General features: G+C 39.4%; 1 protein-coding gene across 2 annotated transcripts in view; it reads left to right on the top strand.

Moving 5' to 3' along the window:
• LOC126195160 (N-acetyltransferase eco) overlaps positions 1-19,273 on the top strand; it is a 98,845-nt gene extending 79,572 nt beyond the window's left edge. For both annotated transcript variants that reach the window (XM_049933669.1, XM_049933670.1), the window contains exons 6-7: positions 13,248-13,450; positions 18,671-19,273. In XM_049933669.1, coding sequence (XP_049789626.1) covers positions 13,248-13,450; positions 18,671-18,794 — 327 coding nt within the window. In that variant the 3' untranslated portion in view covers positions 18,795-19,273. The remainder of the gene's footprint in view (positions 1-13,247; positions 13,451-18,670) is intronic.
• Positions 19,274-19,552: the final 279 nt, after the last annotated feature.

The raw sequence follows: 19,552 nt of genomic DNA on the forward strand, positions 1-19,552 counted from the left end.
CCTTCTTCTAGTCAAGTTGTGCCACAAATTTCTCTTCTCCCCAATTCTATTCAGTACCTCCTCATTATTACGTGATCTTACCCATCTAATCTTCAGCAATCTTCTGTAGCACCACATTATCTTCTTGCCTAAACTATTTATTGTCCATGTTTCACTTACATACAGGGCTACACTCCATACAAATACCTCCAGAAAAGACTTCCTGATACTTATATCTATATTCGATGTTAACGAATTTCTCTTCTTCAGAAACGCTTTCCTTGCCAAAGATAAGTCGTAGGGTCAGTATTGCCTCGCGTGTTCAAACATTTCTACGGAATCCAAACTGATCTTCCCCGAGGTCAGCTTCTACCAGTTTTTCCATTACGGTAGTCTGTAAAGAATTTGCGATAGTATTTTGCAGCTGTGACTTATTAAACTGATACTTCGGTAATGTTCACACTTATCAGCTCCTGATTTATTTGGGATTGGCATTATAATATTCTTCATAGAGTTTGAAGGTATTTTGCCTGTCTCATACATCTTGCTCACCAGATGGAAGAGTTTTTTCCTGGCTGGCTCTCCTAATACTATCGGTAGCTCTAATGGAATGTTGTCTACTCCTGAGGCCTTATTATGACTTAGGTCTTTCAGTGCTATGTCAAACTCTTCACGCGATATCACATCGCCCATTTCATCTTCATCTACGTCCTCTTCCATTTACATAATATTGCCCTCAAGTACATGACCCTTCTATAGAGCCTCTATATACTCCTTCCACCTTTCTGCTTTTCCTTCTTTGCTTAGAACTGGGTTTCCATCTGAGCTCTTGATATTCATACAGGTGGTTCTCTTTTCTCCAAAGATCTCTTTAATTTTCCTGTAGGCAGTATCTCTTTCCCCTAGTGATACATGCCTCTACATCCTTACATTTGTCTTTTAGTCATCCCCACTTAGCCATGTTGCACTTCCAGTCAGTCTCATTTTTGAGACTTTGTACTCCTTTTTGCCTGTTTCATTTACTGCATTTTTATATTTTCTCCTTTTATCACATCCTGTCACATATAACATCATGAAAATGTATCATCTTATAGTGTCCCTTAAGGTCTGGTAGAATACTATGCTTGTTTTTTTTATATATATATATATACTTGTTGTCCCAGTGTTTGCCGTCAAACTGTCATCCATCTTATTAGTTATTTCACACAACTGAAAGTCCAGGATAGTATAAACAATATTATGAAAAGGATAGGTTGCTACCCATGTCATGGAGGAGCCGTTGAGTCACAGACAGAGACCATGAAAAGTCTCTTGAACATTTAAGTTCTCAGCCAAAAAGCTTTCTCCATAAATAGAGAGCATACACACATGGCCACTGTCTCAGACTGCTGTATCCACAGTGGCAAGAGACAATGGCCGTGTGTGTGTGTGTGAGAGAGAGAGAGAGAGAGAGAGAGAGAGAGAGAGAGAGAGAGAGAGTTGTGAATGCTTTCTATTTCCAAAGTAGGCCTTTTGACTGAAAGCTTAAATGTTTAGCAGTCTTTTCGTTGTGTCTGTCTCCAACTAAAATGCCTTCTGTATATGGTGAGTAGTAACGTATTCTCTTCACAATATTGTTTGTTAGGTCTTTCTGGTCAGACATTGGTTCAGTTATTTATCTTACTTTTTTTAAACGAATGTTGGGCTTCTCTTCTTCCGATTTGTAGATCAGTCAGACATTTTAAGTAAAGCCGAGAATCGTACCAACATTGCTCATTAGGCACCAGAGATTTTTTTATGAGGATATTGATTGCACTGCATCTCTTGGATGATTTGAACACACTCACTCTTGCATGAGAATTGACTTCAGAATCAAGTATGCCATCATGATAGAGTTTAATGAGATTCAGTGGTAATCAAAAATTTTTTGGTGCTGTACTAAATATTTTGAGCAGGAACTTGGAGGCTTTTTCACTGACTTTCAGGAATGTGGATGTTGTATGTCCAAACCTCGTCCAGATATACCCAAATATCAGTTTACCACTTGATTCTAACCCATTTTTGTCTCAGTAGGTGAAATGGTTTGTTTACTGAAGTGTCATGCATCATCGCTGGCTGAGTGCAGCTGAGTACATGCGCTGCTTCCTTACTCCCTCAGTCCTACTGCTTCTCCCCTTTCTACCATTCCCCTCAGCTTGCAGTTAGTGCTGCCACCACTTCTTGACGCTAGCCTAGCAGCTTCCGACGAGAGGCAGGGAGGCTTGAGGAGTGATTTTTTTTTAAATATGATTCTTAGAGAGTGTAGATGCAGCGGCCGGAGATTGAGGTAAAGTGTGCATAAGTTGTGTCTGAGCGATTATATGAATATGTGTGTGCTCTCGTTTTCTGACAAGAGCTATGGCTGAAAATTTAGTTGTGAGAGTGTGATAGTCTTTTCTATGTGCCTGTCTGTGGCTCAGCAATCATCTTTGTGGTGAGTTGCTACCTATCCTTATTATTGATTCTCAGAGTATTTGAACAAATTATCTGTTGCGTGGATTGATCACTGTGGTCTTATTTCATCAACATGCAGTCTATGGCTCATGAATGGCTGGCCACATGAGTGGATTTCCATAACAGGCCAAAACCGGAGGCCGTTTCTGCAGGTATCGATAATGGATCGGGCCTGCCGATCTGAAGTTATTCGGTTCCCACTAATGTGCAGGAATTGTCTGTTGGATCTAGTCTCACTGATCTGCCTGCAGTATGGGTCTGTTTGTGTGTGGCATAATGCAGCGGATTTTCATAGTTCATCTATGGACCCATGACTGCAGTGCTCCTCAGCATGCCAGACTCCATGGGCGATGGATTTCAGGAATTGACTGTATCACCAGAAGTATGTTGTACAGCGTGGTGTTTTATAGGTATTTTATTTGTGCTTATACATTTTGGCCCTTCAAAAGTAGTTTATATTTTAGAAAGTATGGACAATAAGAAGAAAAAAATTGTGGCAGTTTGTACGCTATGTACTCATATATTTCTCCAAAGAAAAATCACACAATGTCTGTAAAATAATACGAGGTGTGATTGGAAAGTTTTAAGAATGGATCCGCTACTGCTTACTGGTTTGGCGGGCAGGTACAGGGAGGGTAGGGAGTGAGTCATTGCCTTGTCCTTGAACGCCCTCTGACCAGAAACTGCATTTCCTTTATTCATTTCGTTGTGGCAGCTGGTTGAGTGCGGGTCTGTTAGGGCTTGTTGCCGGATTCTATCTGCGTGAAGATGGACATATAAACGGAGCAACAAGTTTGTGTGAAATTTTGTTTTAAAACCGGGAAATCAGTTACTGGGACTTACAAACTATTAAAAACAGATTTTGGAGATAATTGTATGAGCCAGTCAGATGCTTTTGTCCGATTCAACAGATTTAAAAATGGCCGCGAATCATTTGAAGTTGAACCATGGTCCGGTTGTCCTTCCACCTCAGAAACGAATGAAAATGTTGTGAAAGTTCGCGACTTGGTGCGCTCTGGTCGTAGACTTACAGCTAGGGAGATGGCTGATGAACTTGATTTAAGTTTCTATGCAGTTCAATCAATTTTACCTGAAGATCTGAACATGCTTTGAGTGTCTGCTAAATTTATTCCAAAAGTGTTGTCAAATAACCAGAGACAGTACTGACTTGAAGTGTGCCAAGAAATGATTAATTGGACTAAAAATGACCCAGATTTATTAAATAGGGTAATTACAGGTGATGAATCGTGGGTCTATGGATATGATCCTGAAACCAAAGTCCGGTCTTCGCAGTGGAAGACTCCAGGTTCACCACAACCAAAATGCACGGCAAAGTTGGTCGAAGGTGAAGACAATGTGGTTGATTTTTTTCTGATTCTACCCATACTGTGCATCATGAATTTACCTCTGGAGGATAGACAATCAACCAGGAATAATACAGATGTATCCTTGAGTGTTTGCACAAAAAGGTGTGGAAGAAAAGGCCTGCATTGTGGAAAGACAGGAGTTGGGTGCTACACCATGACAATGCTCCGGCTCATCGTGCCTTCTCCATCGTTGAATTTTTGACAAAGTTCAAAATTCCTGTGCTTCCACAACTGCCATATTCCCCCTATTTGGGCCCTGCGGACTTGTACATGTTTCCTAAACTGAAATTTTCACTGAAAGGGAAGCAATTTGACTTGATTGAAGACATCCAGGCAAATATGGAGAGCGTCCTTAACACACTTCAGGACCTTGGGCGCTCGAAACATGAAGACGAGTCGTCATGTCTTCGTTTCATGAGCGCCCAAGGTCATTTACCCACCGGGGCCCCCGGGGTCAGCATGGCGGCGGTCCCTGTCCTGCTGAGATAATTATTGAAATGAAACACTGTTTTAATGTAATAATTCATTTATTTACAATTTTGTACAATACAAAGGTTTTTACAATACATACAAGATATTATATTCAAGCTTGTTTAATTTCATATTGTCCCTTGTACACTGATGATTCCTGATTCCTTTTCACATTTGACGTATAAATCATATCGGATACCTGAACATTTGGTACATTTGCTCTGGGATAGTGAGTTTCCAAACCATCTGAATAAACAGAACATTCAGCAATAACTTCAAACAACATTTGAGTATCAGTATATTTAACAATATCATTATTTAAACTGCCAGTGCTTAAAGCATATGTAGGGTTTATGCCTACATGAAGACTAGGTTGGACATTTGTATCATGGAGTCTAATATTGTACCCAGCAGAAGCAATATCTGCCTTTTCTATTAAATCATCATATCCAGAGAAATCATCATTTGTTACTGGAGTAATAGCTTGTACTAATTGTTCCTGAATTTGAGCTGGTTCCAAAGGTGTTTTTGAAAAATTGTCACATGCCATAAACGGATTACAGTGCTTATCACCAGTAATTGTATACCGTTGAGGTACTCCTTGTGCAGTAGCTGTAATGGGGAATACATCAACATTTGCAACTTTTGGTATTTTGACAAAACCTAATGTTGGTTTATAGTCATAGTTAACAATAACACTGCCAGTACGAGAATCTGCATCTACTTCAGAAACACACGATTGAACACATTTCCACCCCCAATTATGCAGCCCTTTTGCCTTTGTACTAGACACACAGGCATAATATTTCAAATTAATGGGTTGTCCGAATTGATGGGCAGGTACTGTAGTTAAAAACAATTCTTCATTATTCTTATACCCATACCACGATTTCCAAATTGGATTAAAATTACGTTTATGATCTATACTACTTGTTTCCATAGGAGCTGATGAGCCAAATGCAGTAGGTGTAACATTAACACCAGGTATTTTTAAATTAATACCCACAGAAGTAATCATATTCTTATTTTGATTTAAAGTTGCAAGTTCAGAGTCACTTGAATTTGTTGGGAAAGCAATCCTGGGATTACGTGCAATCACTTGTGCAGAGCAATGAACAATTCTACTACCATGTGGTAATAAATCAAATTCAGAGGGGGTCATGTACAAAAATGGTCGATCAACAGGAATTTCTGCTAAAGGGGGAATCATAAATACAGCATTTTCATGTCTGAGTACTTTATATGCTAGACCATACGTAAAAAATCTGTGTACTTTTCTATACCTGGTAATGTTACCCATATCTAATATTGATGGTGCAGGTAATGGCACATCACGTGTGTTGGCGGAATCACCCATTCCATTAGCTGAGGGAGCTGCTGTACCAGGAAGTGTTTTTCTAGCCTTCTTTGCACCCATTGCTTCTTGGGCCGATGCTGTACGTTTTGCTGTTTCTTCGTTCATAGCACTATTTTCTGTGTCAGAGTCAGAATAAGGAACTAATGGTCGAACGGGGTTTGGATCCTCTCCGTTGTCGTAAGAATCTTCTACGTCCTCTTCAGAGTCGATGTCAGGAACACTTTCTGATCTCGGTGCTAATGATGTACTGCCAGATGTTGATGGACGTTCATGAACTATGGGCAAACCACGACGTACACGTGACATTAGCCACTGTTCATATGCATAACGTTTCTGGCCTTCATGCATTTCATTCCAATTTGGGCGTTCCCAAGGAGGCCAATCGTACTTCTGCTGAAGGCGAGAAACGTTATTATTAACATAGACATATAATTTATAATCAATTATTGAATATTCATATGCACGTAAATATACATACCTTCTGGTTTGGCATCTGGTTTTACTGGATATAAAACTTTTCCAATTTTTTCTTCAACAAACGATTTTAATTTCAGTCCGTATTTTCCTGCAAACGAATGCCAATTGCGTGTATGGCTCCAATCTATGGCAAAGTCTATAATAGCTTTAGCATCCAACTTTTGAACTCGTTCTCGGAATTCTTTTTCAGTGAATGCACGTTCTCTAGCTTCTTTTAACAGGCGGTCGTACCCGACATCGTGTTCCTTGGCAATTGCATCTGCTGCACTTCGCGGTGTGTCTATATTTATAGGGTTTCCAGGCCCAACATAATCGCTACCTGGCAACGTCAATCCTTTGTTACTTATTCGATCAACTAATTTTTTTGTACCATACGCTACTCCAGCACCGGCCAAAGCAGTAAGACCAGCAGCTCCAGCAATTTGCGCTGTTGATAACGTCGCGGCAGTTGCGCTACCAGTTCCAGATAAAACCATGGTCAAGGTTGCGCCGTCCACTGCTGTTTCAGCCGTTCCAGATAAAAGCGGTGTATTTTCGTCTGTATCTACATCTATTGCAGTGTGACCTTCCTCGCCGTACTGATATGGATGACGCTGCCGCAGTCCAGTGTTAACTTCTTCTGATGGCATTGGCTCCAACTCAAATTCGACGACTTCTTCGTCTAAATCATCATATGCTGGATTTTCTCCGTACCTAATTTCAACTGCGGCATCTTGTCGAAACATTGTCCGTATACTATTATCTCTATTAACATTAAAGGTGTTTCCATGTTCCGCCATTTCAATATCGTCCCCTGGTCCTGGATATAACGTTCCTCTGTCGTACTGAATTGAACTATTTGATCCTGTGCTTAAATACTGATTTAATCACGACATTGTGCTGACTGAATAAAATATACAAGATTCTGTATTTATATACATATTGAACAAAAAGGGGGCACTGCATGACACTCCAAAACGAAAACTTTTACACGTGCCAACCTTTTGCTGGCATGGGTGCTTGCTCAGATAATTGTCCTAAAAGGACAAATTATCTCAGCGGGACAGGGACCGCCGCCATGCTGGCCCCGGTGGGTAAATGACCTTGGGCGTTCATGAAACGAAGACATGACGACTCGTCTTCATGTTTCGAGCCCCACCGGGTCCCCAGGAGTCGATGTGTTCTGTCAGAAGGGGACTATTTCGAAGGAGATGCATCACAGTAACATGTAAGTACCACCATTGTAAATTACAAGCCCATTCTAAAAACTTTCCAATCGCACCTCATATATGTATAACACAGTAGGTAATAACTGATAATAATCAACATAGTAGATCCAACATTTTAGTGGCAGTCACCTTTCAAGTGGCCTACTTTTTTCTGGGGTTATTTCTGAAATCAGTGGAGGTATTTTAAATCGATCGTGCAACTCCCAAGGATATAAGTATTTTTGTCACCTACGGTGTTTCGTTTTATTGAAATAAAATAACATCAGCAGTCTTATGAAACACACATACCATTTGACTTGCTTTCTCCATTCGTTACAAAATATGTTGATGTTAGTATTTTTGCTCACATCAGGAAATGCCATCTTCTTCTAAGTTCTTTCCAGGTGTATCCTCATTTGCACTGTTGTTTCTTGTACCATAGCTGCAAAGACAGGTTGTGAACTTACATCTTAATTTACCCTTGAGATCTCAAAATCTGTCAGGGAAAAATACTAAAACTTTTCTGGATATCAGAGAATTTCACTTGGGAAGCCTGTGATGACCCTGGATAACTTTACCTTCAGCAGCTTGTATATGGTCTTGTTTGTGGCAGTACTAAATTTATGTAAATTGAAGCTGGAGGTGGAGGAACTAATATCTGCTGCATTGGGACATTACGCGGAAACGGCCGCAACGAGTGTAAATGTGTGCCAGACCGGTATATAAACCGGGATCTCCTGTTTACTAGGCAGTTGCATTAACCATCTGGACATACTGTTTATCACAAATGCATGGACTCTCTCTGCGTGCCCCCCAACTGACTCACATTCCCTCCCAATGCCACCTATCCATGGTGCCCATCCATGCCCTCCATGCTGACTAATTTTAAATTCCCACTAGAGGCCTAATGAAATGTGCACCCGCACTGAAGGTTGTGGATTCATTCCCCATCGAGGCAAATCAATAAAATGAATGTGTGGTGTCTGTTCCTTCGTACTACAGGTTGGAGGGGGGGATTTTTGTGCCCGTATTGAAAATAAATGTTTATGGCAAATATTTTCTCGATGCCATTATGATGTCTACAATAATATGTGTGCTTTCCTGTTGTGAAGTATGCTTTTACCTTATACCAGATGGAAACTCCACTGCTTCCAGCTGTTCTTCCCCTAAAGCTATTTTTACTATGGAAAAGAACAGGCTGTTTACTCTGGACATAATCTGGTTTATTGGCCAGACTTCAACTCACACAGTTTACAACTCAGATTATCACAGTCGTTTCTGGGTTTGTTGGAGTTGGATTTTTATGTTCGATGTATTGCTGGAGAATAGTGCAGTGGCAAAAGACACCCATTTCATAAGTTTGTCGTCGCTCCGTGTCTGCAGCCCTGTGTGTGGTGCCATGGAGCTGCTCCCTAGCAACAAACATGTCCTCTGATAGATTTCTGTCGCCAGGCTCTTGTATTTTCTTCATTCTACTTTCTTGGGTTTGTTAACAAAACCCATGGAACTCTGTCGTGGAGGAGCCCCATTGCACCACGCGCGACGCAGCGGACTCTTGAGTGACTACTTGCAGTGATTGAAAATCATCAAAAGGGTATCTTTCTCTGCTGTACGGGACCCCAAGAGCATCTCAAACATAAAAATCCAACCACAACAAACCAAGGATCATGTTAATACCTTAACTAATGATAATAATGATGCTTAAACTTAGCTGAATGCGAGTTATGAGTGATTACTCAATTATACTAACTGCCAAGAGCACTGGTGTTTCACAAAACACCGGAATATTAACCAATGTATGTGTACCCTTACGTATAGCATGATCATTGCAACATTATGGTGGCCATTAGGTTCTTTCCTGTTAGTACTGCCTGAGCCGTGAATGGCAGGAAGTAGTGACAGTGTAGAGGAACTGAATGCAAATGTTACACGGTTGACCAACAATTGAAATGCTAGTGTTTGTGTAGAACAAGTCAAACAAGTACAAAACCATATGATGAGACACCTAAGTGGCATCACTACAGTGGCTGTAGTACTAAATAATAAAAATACAGTAATAGTTACTATTACTGCTGCTGCTACTACTACTACTACTACTACTACTACTACTATTACTACAACAGAACATATTTCAGAGATCAGTGTGATGTGATGTAGATTTTTTCGTTAGCCAAAAGAGGTCTAAGGAAGTTGTCATCAAAGACCTGGGGGGGGGGGGGGTTAAATGGCTGGATTGATATGCTAAAGAGTGGGGCAGCTGATAATAAGGTGTTGGATCAGATGTGGAGAAACAAGAGACATGGAATGTTAAACTGGAGTGACAACATGTAAAAAATCTGTAAGATGTGGCAGAAATCTTTCAACTCAGTTGAGTGTAAAAAGGTGCAACATACATGAGTAATGGTTGGCGAGGAGATGAAAGGGGAGTACCTTAAATGAAACCAAATGAAAAGTGTGGATGTAAGGTTATTTTGGAAATCACTTCTGTGTATTGCCCACAAAGTATTCAAAGCTTGAGGTGTCAGACTACAGATCCAAATGTCAGGTATTCAGTTATCGGTAGGTCCTAACAGTTTTTGTCACTTTCACATTTTTCATCTTTTACAATGATTGTTGATATGGAAAATGCAAAATTGAACCATCTTTTGAAGTTCCTTTTGATTTGTGGCATGCTCTCTTGTAAATGGCTGGTAGTTAGTACAAAGGTCAAGGGAAAGCAAGGACACCCCCACCCACCCACCCACCCACCCCGCCCTCCCTTAGGACAGTGCTAGTAAATTGCTGCAGTGTTCAGATCAACCTTTGGGCTGAAGACAGCTTCACCCAGTTTAATTGTTATTTATTTATTTTTAATTCTTTAGAGCACATGACAGTTAATGGAAATAGAAAACCTACGGGATATAAAAGACTTAATTGTTGGAATGATCTGTTTGTCCGTTACTAACCTTTAGGTGGTGTTCTCAGTGCCAATGCTTGCAGCCCCTTGTTTGAAACGTAAATTGGTTCTAATATCAAATTTTGCTAAGTAGTTAGGTGCTTGCTCCGTGAATCATAATTGCGATCTCATGCTATTGTGTGAAACAAGTAACGTTTATAATTACAGTACATTTTCTCAGCAGACAATATAGTAAATGTAGACCATTTAAATGACAGTCGACTTGAAGAGAACCAGATTTAATTTGCAGGAGAATATTTACTTTTTCAAGAGTTGTAGTTTCTTCATTGGACTGGATTACCCCGCAAAAGCGTACTTGCCAAGTTTGAGAAATATTGGGATATGCATTAGCATACTAAGTATTGTTCCTACGGGGGTCATAAAGACAAAATCAGACTAAGTATAGAATAACAGAGGCATTTAAGTAGTTATTTCCCCCACACTACAAGCACAAGTAGAATGGAAAAAAGTGTGGTGCAATGGGAAGTACCCTGTTCTGTGCACTTCAGTGATTTGCAGGACATGAATGTAGATTATGTATATGATGTGCACTAAAAACCACATAAACATGGAGCAGCTCTCTAAACAGTGGCAGTAACATTTAAACAGTCAGTCACAGCTCAAGTTTCAGGATGGATGGCAATGGTCGCTGCTCCAAAAAAATTGACACAATATTGTCGGCAGGTGAAGATAGTCATGCGTGTGAACATAAATGTGCTGGTAAGACTCAGTGGGCTTGTTTCTTGGGCTTGTTTCATAATTGCTGGTGATGTGTGAGGAGGGAGGCTGCAGAAAAAATGTACCCAAGTATCTTATTTTGACAGATGTTTGTCATGCATACATATTTTCCCAGTACCTTCGACAGGGAGATAAGGAGTGGGATGGTCTGTAATTATCACCATGTCTTACTACCTTTTTTGTAAAGGGATCTGACTATAGCATATGTCAATCTGTATGGAAATATCTCCTGTAGCAGTGATATATTGCTTCTGTGACTGAATACGTTGTGTATTGTACTCGAACAACAGAATTTTAGTACTTGAGATATTGTTAGTTTGAGGGGTTTAGTTAAATTTCTAATTTCTTGGGCTATCTGTGGAGAAATTATGATATCCTTGAACATCAAAACCAAGAGATGTGATCACAGTGAAATTTATTCCACTGATTAGGGTCGCCACACTACACAAGTGATTAGCATTACAGACCTGTACATACACTGTGACTGTGGAAATTAGAGATGGAGTAGAGCCACCATGTGCTGCAGTCTGAGCCACTAGACATTGTGACATGGAATCAGAGCACTTGAATATGCTGCTGGCGAATCCTCTGCCACGCGGATTGTAGTTGTGTCCACAAAGCATCAACTATGCCAGCAAGAGGACCTAAATATAGAGTTCCCAACAGATCATATCAGGGATATGTTCAGTGGGTAAAATGTCAGATGAACGGACAGGCCAGGAAAGCAGTGGTACCCGTCATTCTTCGAAGAAAGCTTGCACATACCTCGCCACAAGCGACCGGGTGTTGTCTTGCTGAAATTGTTAGCTATGCTGCCCAAAAATGCATTCTGTCCAATTGCGTTCAGTGTCATTGTCAAACATGTATTCGACCAGGACAAGTTGAAGTGGGACTCATCTGGAAACACTACATTTTGCCACTCAGCATCCCAGAGTTAGTGTTAACATACCCATTGCAGCATTGTTGGATTCAGGTCAGTGGGAGCTGACACAATGATGTGGATGACAAAGAGACCAACCCGCAGAAGACGGCCTCGAACTGTCAACGAAGACATGTCTATACCCTTTGCAGTCCCCAGACTTCGTGCCAACACTGTGGACAAAGTTGTTCTGTCCGTTAAGGCCAAGTGGACAAGATGGAGGTCATCTTGCACTGTGGTCACATGTACCCTATCCGTGCTATGTATGGCCCCCGTCACTGCGTCCCTGGACCCCTGCCTTATTTCACTGTTGGGACATAAACACGACTAGAAATAGGAAACAGTGTGAAACAAGACTTATCCAACCAAATTAATTTTTTCCATTGCTACATAGTCTAGGTTTTATGGCTTCAGCACTACGTTTTCCTGTTACGGATACATGTATCACTGATAAATGGGTATGAAATTCCAACTCTCCCTAAAATTTCCTGCTTCTGGAGCTCCCTTTGTGTTTTATTGCTGACAGGGTTCACAAGTGCGACATTCTGTCCTGCAGTGAATTTTTCAACTGTCATCCTCTTATTTTTCATCACAATTCTCTTTAGTGACTGTCAGTTATGATCAATGAACACACACTTTCATCTGTGTTGTGACTTAGCTGATGATGTTTTCCCTGTATGCAGTATAAATCTTAGATACAGTGCCTCATGAAATACAAACACTTTGGTTGCCTTGCATATGGAAGCATGAATGCAAAACACCAACAATTTGCCCTTTTTAGAATTCACTAAGCTCTGACATGATTCACTCTCAGCTACACAGAACAGTGTTCTGATCATGTGTGACACTTGCAATATGTTGAGAACGTTGCACAGGTGCCATCTGTGGCTGTATTCAACAGTGCAACCTGCAGGCTTGGCTACCATCTGCAAGAATGTTTCTCTTTTAACTATTGCCCATATCAGTTTTATTTTGTTTATTGATTTCAGACATTATACAGAGGATTTTAATTTTTTTATTCCTATTCCATAAGACAGAACGTTATTTTTTTGTAATGTGTAATGAGTTGTTGTTCTCATTTTGTCTTAACAATTTCAATTAATTTTCTTTTCCTTGCACGTGGTATTTTGATTCCATTTGTAATCCAGGGCATGTTGATATCTTACAAGTAGCATATTTTACCCTTTATGGGGCAGCTGTTAAAAACTGATAGAGACCCACTATAAATGCATTAAATTTTAGATGGATGTCTATCACACCTAGACACATTCCTTGAATGATGTACACAACAGAATGAAAGTGAATAATAGTGCCAGAAAATAATTTAACATAATTTGTATTTTAGGTGTATATGTTTGTAAACCAGAAGTCTGTGCTTGGTATTCTTGTTGCTGAACCAAAGAAAGAAGCATATAAAATGATCTCCATAGAAGGTGTTGACTGTTGCTCTGCAGAAACGTACCCAGTTTGGTGTGGTGTCAGCCACATTTGGACAGCTCCCAACCATCGCCGCAAAAAGGTTGCCACACGTCTAGTGGACTGTATGAGGTAATTATTGTAATTACTTGCATGTAGAACTTCAAATCAAGTCCTATAAAACTTTTAAGTAAGTCCATATCATCTTTGAACCTGATAATACTTCAGATAAATAGTACGGTCACTGTCTAGCTTTCCAGTTGTGATATGGCCTATATTTAGTTCCAGATTTGCTGAAATTTGATTTTGTGGAACATCAGTATGCTAATTTTGTGGTGGTTATGGACTTTTAAAGTATTTGCTACTAATTTTCTTATTACCTTAGAGAATTTGGTGACTGATTTTGTCATGTTGTACAGATTATCTCTGGTATTGCATCATTTGGTCAAGACATATAGTGGTTTATTGTATTTAGTGGGCTGTGACTATTTCAATATTTTTTGGTAATTTTTAAGTAACCTCATTTGTGAAAAGATTGCAGTTTTTATGGCAATGAACATAGCAGGGGGAAGGGGGTGGGGCAATGGAACATCCATGATGATGGATTAACAACAAAATAGGAAGAATAGATTACTACTCACCACCTAGAGGAAGCATTAAGTTGCAGGCAGGCACAATAAAAAAGAACACTGGAAATGTTTCAACTTTCAGGCACAGTCCTTCAGAAGTAAAAAACGGGCACACATTAACACAAGTCACTCTCGTAGTACACATGGCCACTAAGGCCTGATTGGTGTCCTTAGTGCCAAGATATAGTGAATGTATGAGTTGTTTTTGTGTGAATGTTTGTGTTTTTTCTACTTCTGAGGAAGGACTTTGTCTAAAAAAAATGAAATATTTCTAGCATTATTTTTCATTGTGCCTTTCTGCCACTAAACACAACCTCTGTGTGGTAAGTAGCAATTTATCCTTTCCATTTCATTGCTGGGGACATTAGCACACGTGAGATCTGTTCAAAACATTCCATTCGTAATTTCGCACAAATGGTTTGTTGGAGCAAAATGCGGTTGGCATCTGTGCACAAGCCTGTGTTTAATGTGTAACTGCCAGAAGTTTAATTTATGTATGTCTGTTAGTTATTGTACAGTAGAGGCCCGTTAATCCAAACTAATTGGGACAGGACCTCGTTCGGATTACCGATTTGTTTGGTTTAGCCAGAATTACGGTGACGAGTTTCTAGAATGAAGTATACCAAGCAGATAAGTAGGTAGACCATGGTAGCAGATGGGAACAAGTGTGGTAACAATGGTTCACTCTCACTCACTGCCCTTGTTGTGCATTGTTGAGACCTTTGTAGTGTCTGAGGTCAGTGCACTGCCAGTTGGCTCGCAAAGTGCCTGGTTATGTTAGTTATCGATCACTGGCACGCATAATGGTTGTATTGTATTTGTTCAGATGTAGTGGTGTACGTATTTTCATCATGAGTAAACGGAAGCATACAACATTAACTGTCAAAGAAAAACCTGAATGCTTCGAAGCAGATAGACAACGGTGAGAATGTATCTAAACTGGCAACGTAACTAGGTGTTGGTAAAGCAACCATTTGGGATTGGAAGAAGAACCTAGTGAAGCTTGAACAGTCCTGTGCAACGTCTTCAGGAAAATCACTCTAAATTTGGCAGACTTTGAAAAAGTTCCAGTACAATAAAGTGGATGAAGCTTTTTTCCTTTGGTTTACACCGGAAAGAGAAAGGGGAACTCCTGTGAGTGGAGTGCTGGTTCAGGAGAAGGCTGTTTACCTGAACAAGTTAATGAATGGTTATGAGTATTTTAGTGCGAGTACTGGTTGGTTGGACAGATTCAGAAAACGTCATGGAATCCGTCAGCTAACAATTACTGGAGAGAAGCTTTCTTCTGACTATGATGCAGCAAAGGAATACTTGGTGAGTTTGAAAAAATAAGAGGGAAAGTAGTCTCCCCAACAAATTTATAACGCTGACGAGACTGGCCTTAATTGTAGGGCATTGCCAACAAGAAGCCTGACATCAAAAGCAGAAGACCATGCTCCTGGTTTTAAAATATGCAAAGATCGTGTGACTTTATTAGCGTACAAAAGTGCTACTGGTAATCACAAGCTGCCTGTAATGCTGATTGGCAAATCTGCTAGGCCCAGAGCTTTTAAAAACAGCAACATGAAGTCCCTGCCCGTATATTATCGCAGTGAGAAAAAAGCTTGGATGGATGGTAAGCTGTTCAAAGAATGGTTTCACAGCCAGTTTGTTCCCTCTGTTCGACGGTTTTCTAAGGAATATCATTTGTCTCCTCGTGTAGTCCTTTTAATTGATAATGCGCCATCTGACACCAGCACTAAGGAATTATGTGATGGAGAAATTGTGGTGAAGTTTTTGCCGCCGAATGTTACACCACTTCTATAGTGGGTGGACCAGGGCGTACTGCAAACATTATAACTGATTTACAGGAAACAATTTTTAAGAATGCTGATCCAAGATGATGGCATTCCTTTAGTGGGCAAAATAAAAAAGACCAATGTGAAGGATGTTGTTTATTGGGCCGCTGAGGCATGGCAGAATATTTCAGAAAATCCTGGAGAAAACTGTGGACATCTCTTGAATTTCAGGACAACCTAGCTGAAAATAAAAGAGGAAAATCTACTACAAATGATACAAAAAATCCCTGGATGTGAAGAAGCTAGTGAAGCATACATAGATTAGTGGATGGCATAGGATGGGGCATGTGTGGAGAATATTACTGACACTGATTTAGTTGCTGCTGTGATTCAAGACGAGAAAGAAGTGGACTACTGTGACGAAAGTACAATGAGCCTGAAAGCGACAAAGGATAGCTGGTGCCACACAATGACACAGCAGAAGCCCTTGACTTCGTGCTACGTTATTTTGAGCAACAGCCCACTGCTACACCTGCTGATTTGATTTTTGTGAGACGATGGCGCAACTATGCATCATATAACAGACTGTCTTCATTATGTCAAAAAAAACAATGACTGAGTTTTTGTCATCTAAAAGTAGGGATAAAATGTCCGCTGTATTTTAGTAAGTTTAACAGCTTTTCTTTCATTGTTATGCATTGTTTAAACCTAATGTTTTCTTGCCAATTTTTCTAATACATGTTTTACTGTACTTTGTAAATTAAAACAGTGTGTATGTACAGCAGTTTACCACACAGTTTTCTATACTTAGACTAACATTTATGTTCGGATTACCAGGGTTCGAATTAGCAGGACTCTGCTTTATTAGATAGAACGTTGTTGCACAGTTTGCAAATTTCGAGAGCACAGAGTTAGAGGTGTGCATTAAATTTTGCATGAAACTAAAGAAAACATTTACAGGCACACCAAATAGTACAGGAAGCCTACAATGGTGAATTCTTAGGCAATACATGGTGTTACGAATGGTTCACATGGTTTAAAAAAGGGCCACACGGAAGTTAAAGATAACTCTTATTCAGGATGCCTTTCGACGTCTACTGACGACGCTCATGTCAGGTACATCAACAAAATTGTGCATGACAATCAAAGACTGACTGACTGAGAGATTGCTGAAGAATGTAACATTTTAGTTGGATCATGTCATGAAATCCTGACACAGCATCTTGGAATGCATCGTGTTGCCACAAAGTTTGTGCAACAGCTCATCAGTCGAGATCAGAAAGACCTTCACCTTGCAATCTGTGAAGAGCTTTTGGATCATGCAAATGAGAATGAGACATTCCTTAAGAGAATCATAACTGATGGTGAGACTTGATGCTATCCAACAAGAGGCATACCAAGACTGCTTCAGGAAGTGAAAACGGCATTGGGAGCAGTGTATCAGTTCTGGAGGAGAGTATTTCGATGGAGACCATGCAAATTTCTGGAATTTTTTGAAAACAGACCTCATAGTTTGTATTTACCAGTTCATTGTGTGTTTCTATGTACCGATTTAATTGTCATAAAGAAGTGTGATTATAATAGAAGTTAAATGTTTGACACTACAATAGTGAAGCCATAATCACAGTACAAAAGAAGAAGAAATTTATGTACTGTGACTTTGGGTTCACTATTGTGGTGTCAAATAAACCGTTTTTGTTGATCTTGTGCACATTAATGCACCTCATGTTCAAAAACTTCTTATTTTCATACAGAAATGGTCAATTTCATTTTTAAATTTATTAGTCTAAATACATTTAAATAAGAGAGTGGACATTTTCATTCCTGGTACTTATTTCTGCATAGTAAAGTAACAAATGGAACCATGGAAAATCCAGTGAGGCAGCCAAAGTAGCCAGAGACATGGTCATGTGTGAGAGCTGTGCTTGCATTGAATGTGTGTATATTGTCTACTCTAGAAGAAGGCTTTTTTTGTTGAAAGCTTACGTGTTTAGCAGTCTTCTTGTTGTATCTGTCTGCATCTCAACATGTCCTCTATATGGCGAGTAGCGATCTATCCTTCTCATAATATTATCATAAAGTAACAGATGACTTTTTAGTGCCATATCAGTAGTCACACTGTAATGAAGTCAGATACCCATTGTGGATATTGTGAAGAAAAATACATATTTCAGAAGCATGCCCTGCAGCAGGGGTCAAGAGCCCCAGGCACTCATACACCACACTGCTTATTTGGTTTCTTCCACTATATATTAGTTCTCCTGGACTTAGAGACAGGAATTTCCTCTGCAATATATACTTGCCTCCAACCGACCTTCTGGACTCGACGTCATTCCCTTTGCTAGAATTTTATTATTTGCTCAATTATTTCAAACCCCCCATTTCTCTCTCTCTCCCTTTCTTGATTTTTACATCTCATTCTGTCATTTCTGAACTGAAACTGACACTTACTTACTTACTAATTGCCATCTTCGATACTCTACTGTGCTGCCTTTTCCATGTTTTGTTTGCCTTACTCCTCACGAGAATTGGGTCCCATTCAACGTTCAACAGTCTCATTCCTTGCTGAAGGAATATATCACATCTGTAGTATTTTCTATTTTAGTGTTTTCATCGTCAGTACTAGGAATTTGCCTCCTGAGCTTACACTGTTTGTAGGCCAGTTACTTTATGTTGGTGTAGTTTTCTGTAATTCTTGATAGTGAGACATGGAACTAGTTATTTGTTTCTACTCAAATTCACCCTCTTTCAGCCTTGAGGATCCCATTTTAATCATCTTAATTATCAAAATATCTTTGCAAATCCTTTCTTTATTTTATTTCCTGCCTAACTTCCAGTGTGCTTAACATTTAGATATCCAAACTTTTTCATTTCATTACATTGTTTACAAGTTTATTTAAATTAGCGTCCTTCAAGTATAATTGAAATGGCTGTTTTAATTGCAGGATGTCATTTGTGTTCGATCACTTCTTGGAAAAAGATGAGTTCGCTTTTTCAGTGCCAACTCTTTCTGGAAAGTCATTCGCAGAGAATTATACTGGAACACCTAACTTCCTTGTCTACTCATGAAACAGAGCAATGATTTAAAAGGAATAGTGTTGCATTGTTTATTTATTGCTTTATAAAATTGTTTAATTATTTGTGGCTCTGCATTTATCATATTGTGGTCTTGACTGCTCAGATATTAATAGTAACACTGTTTTTAAGGAGTTAAGCTGCAGTAAGTAGAACTTAATTAGAACTTCATTGTTGCAACATTTTTATTTTGATGGTGGATATTGCAAAGTGAGAATTTCCATTATTTGACTTTTCGTGTGCATTGGTGTCTTCTAGAAGGTACTTAATTACAAACAAATTGTACATCTCTGAAGACTCCCACTTCCTGTAAATTTTGATCAGTTGACCTTACTAAAATTTTGTGCTACATATTATATTTAAATAAGTGGATCAAATTACAAACAAAAGTGTACACGAAATATCCCATGTTGTTTATTTGACTTGTACAAAATGTATTTGTTGCTGAATAAAATGTTTTATGTAATAAATAAGCTATTGTTTTAATTTGGGGATCATCAGAGTGAAACACACACACACAGCTTTTGTATTTATATGTAATAATTTTGTTTCACTAAGCGTAATTTGGAATAAGATAGACTTTTTAGTTCTTTGTTGTCATTAGTTTTTAGTAACTGAAATGATGCCTGCATTTGCATACTTATTTTTGAAGAGTTATTTTCCTCGCAGCGTCTAGCTGTATCAGCTGAAGTGAAAATGCAAAATAAAACTTTCAGCTTTGTGCAAAATCTTTACGTTTAAGATTCTTCTTT

Source organism: Schistocerca nitens, chromosome 7 (genome assembly GCF_023898315.1).
Source record: "Schistocerca nitens isolate TAMUIC-IGC-003100 chromosome 7, iqSchNite1.1, whole genome shotgun sequence".
In the NCBI taxonomy this organism is placed as follows: domain Eukaryota; kingdom Metazoa; phylum Arthropoda; class Insecta; order Orthoptera; family Acrididae; genus Schistocerca; species Schistocerca nitens.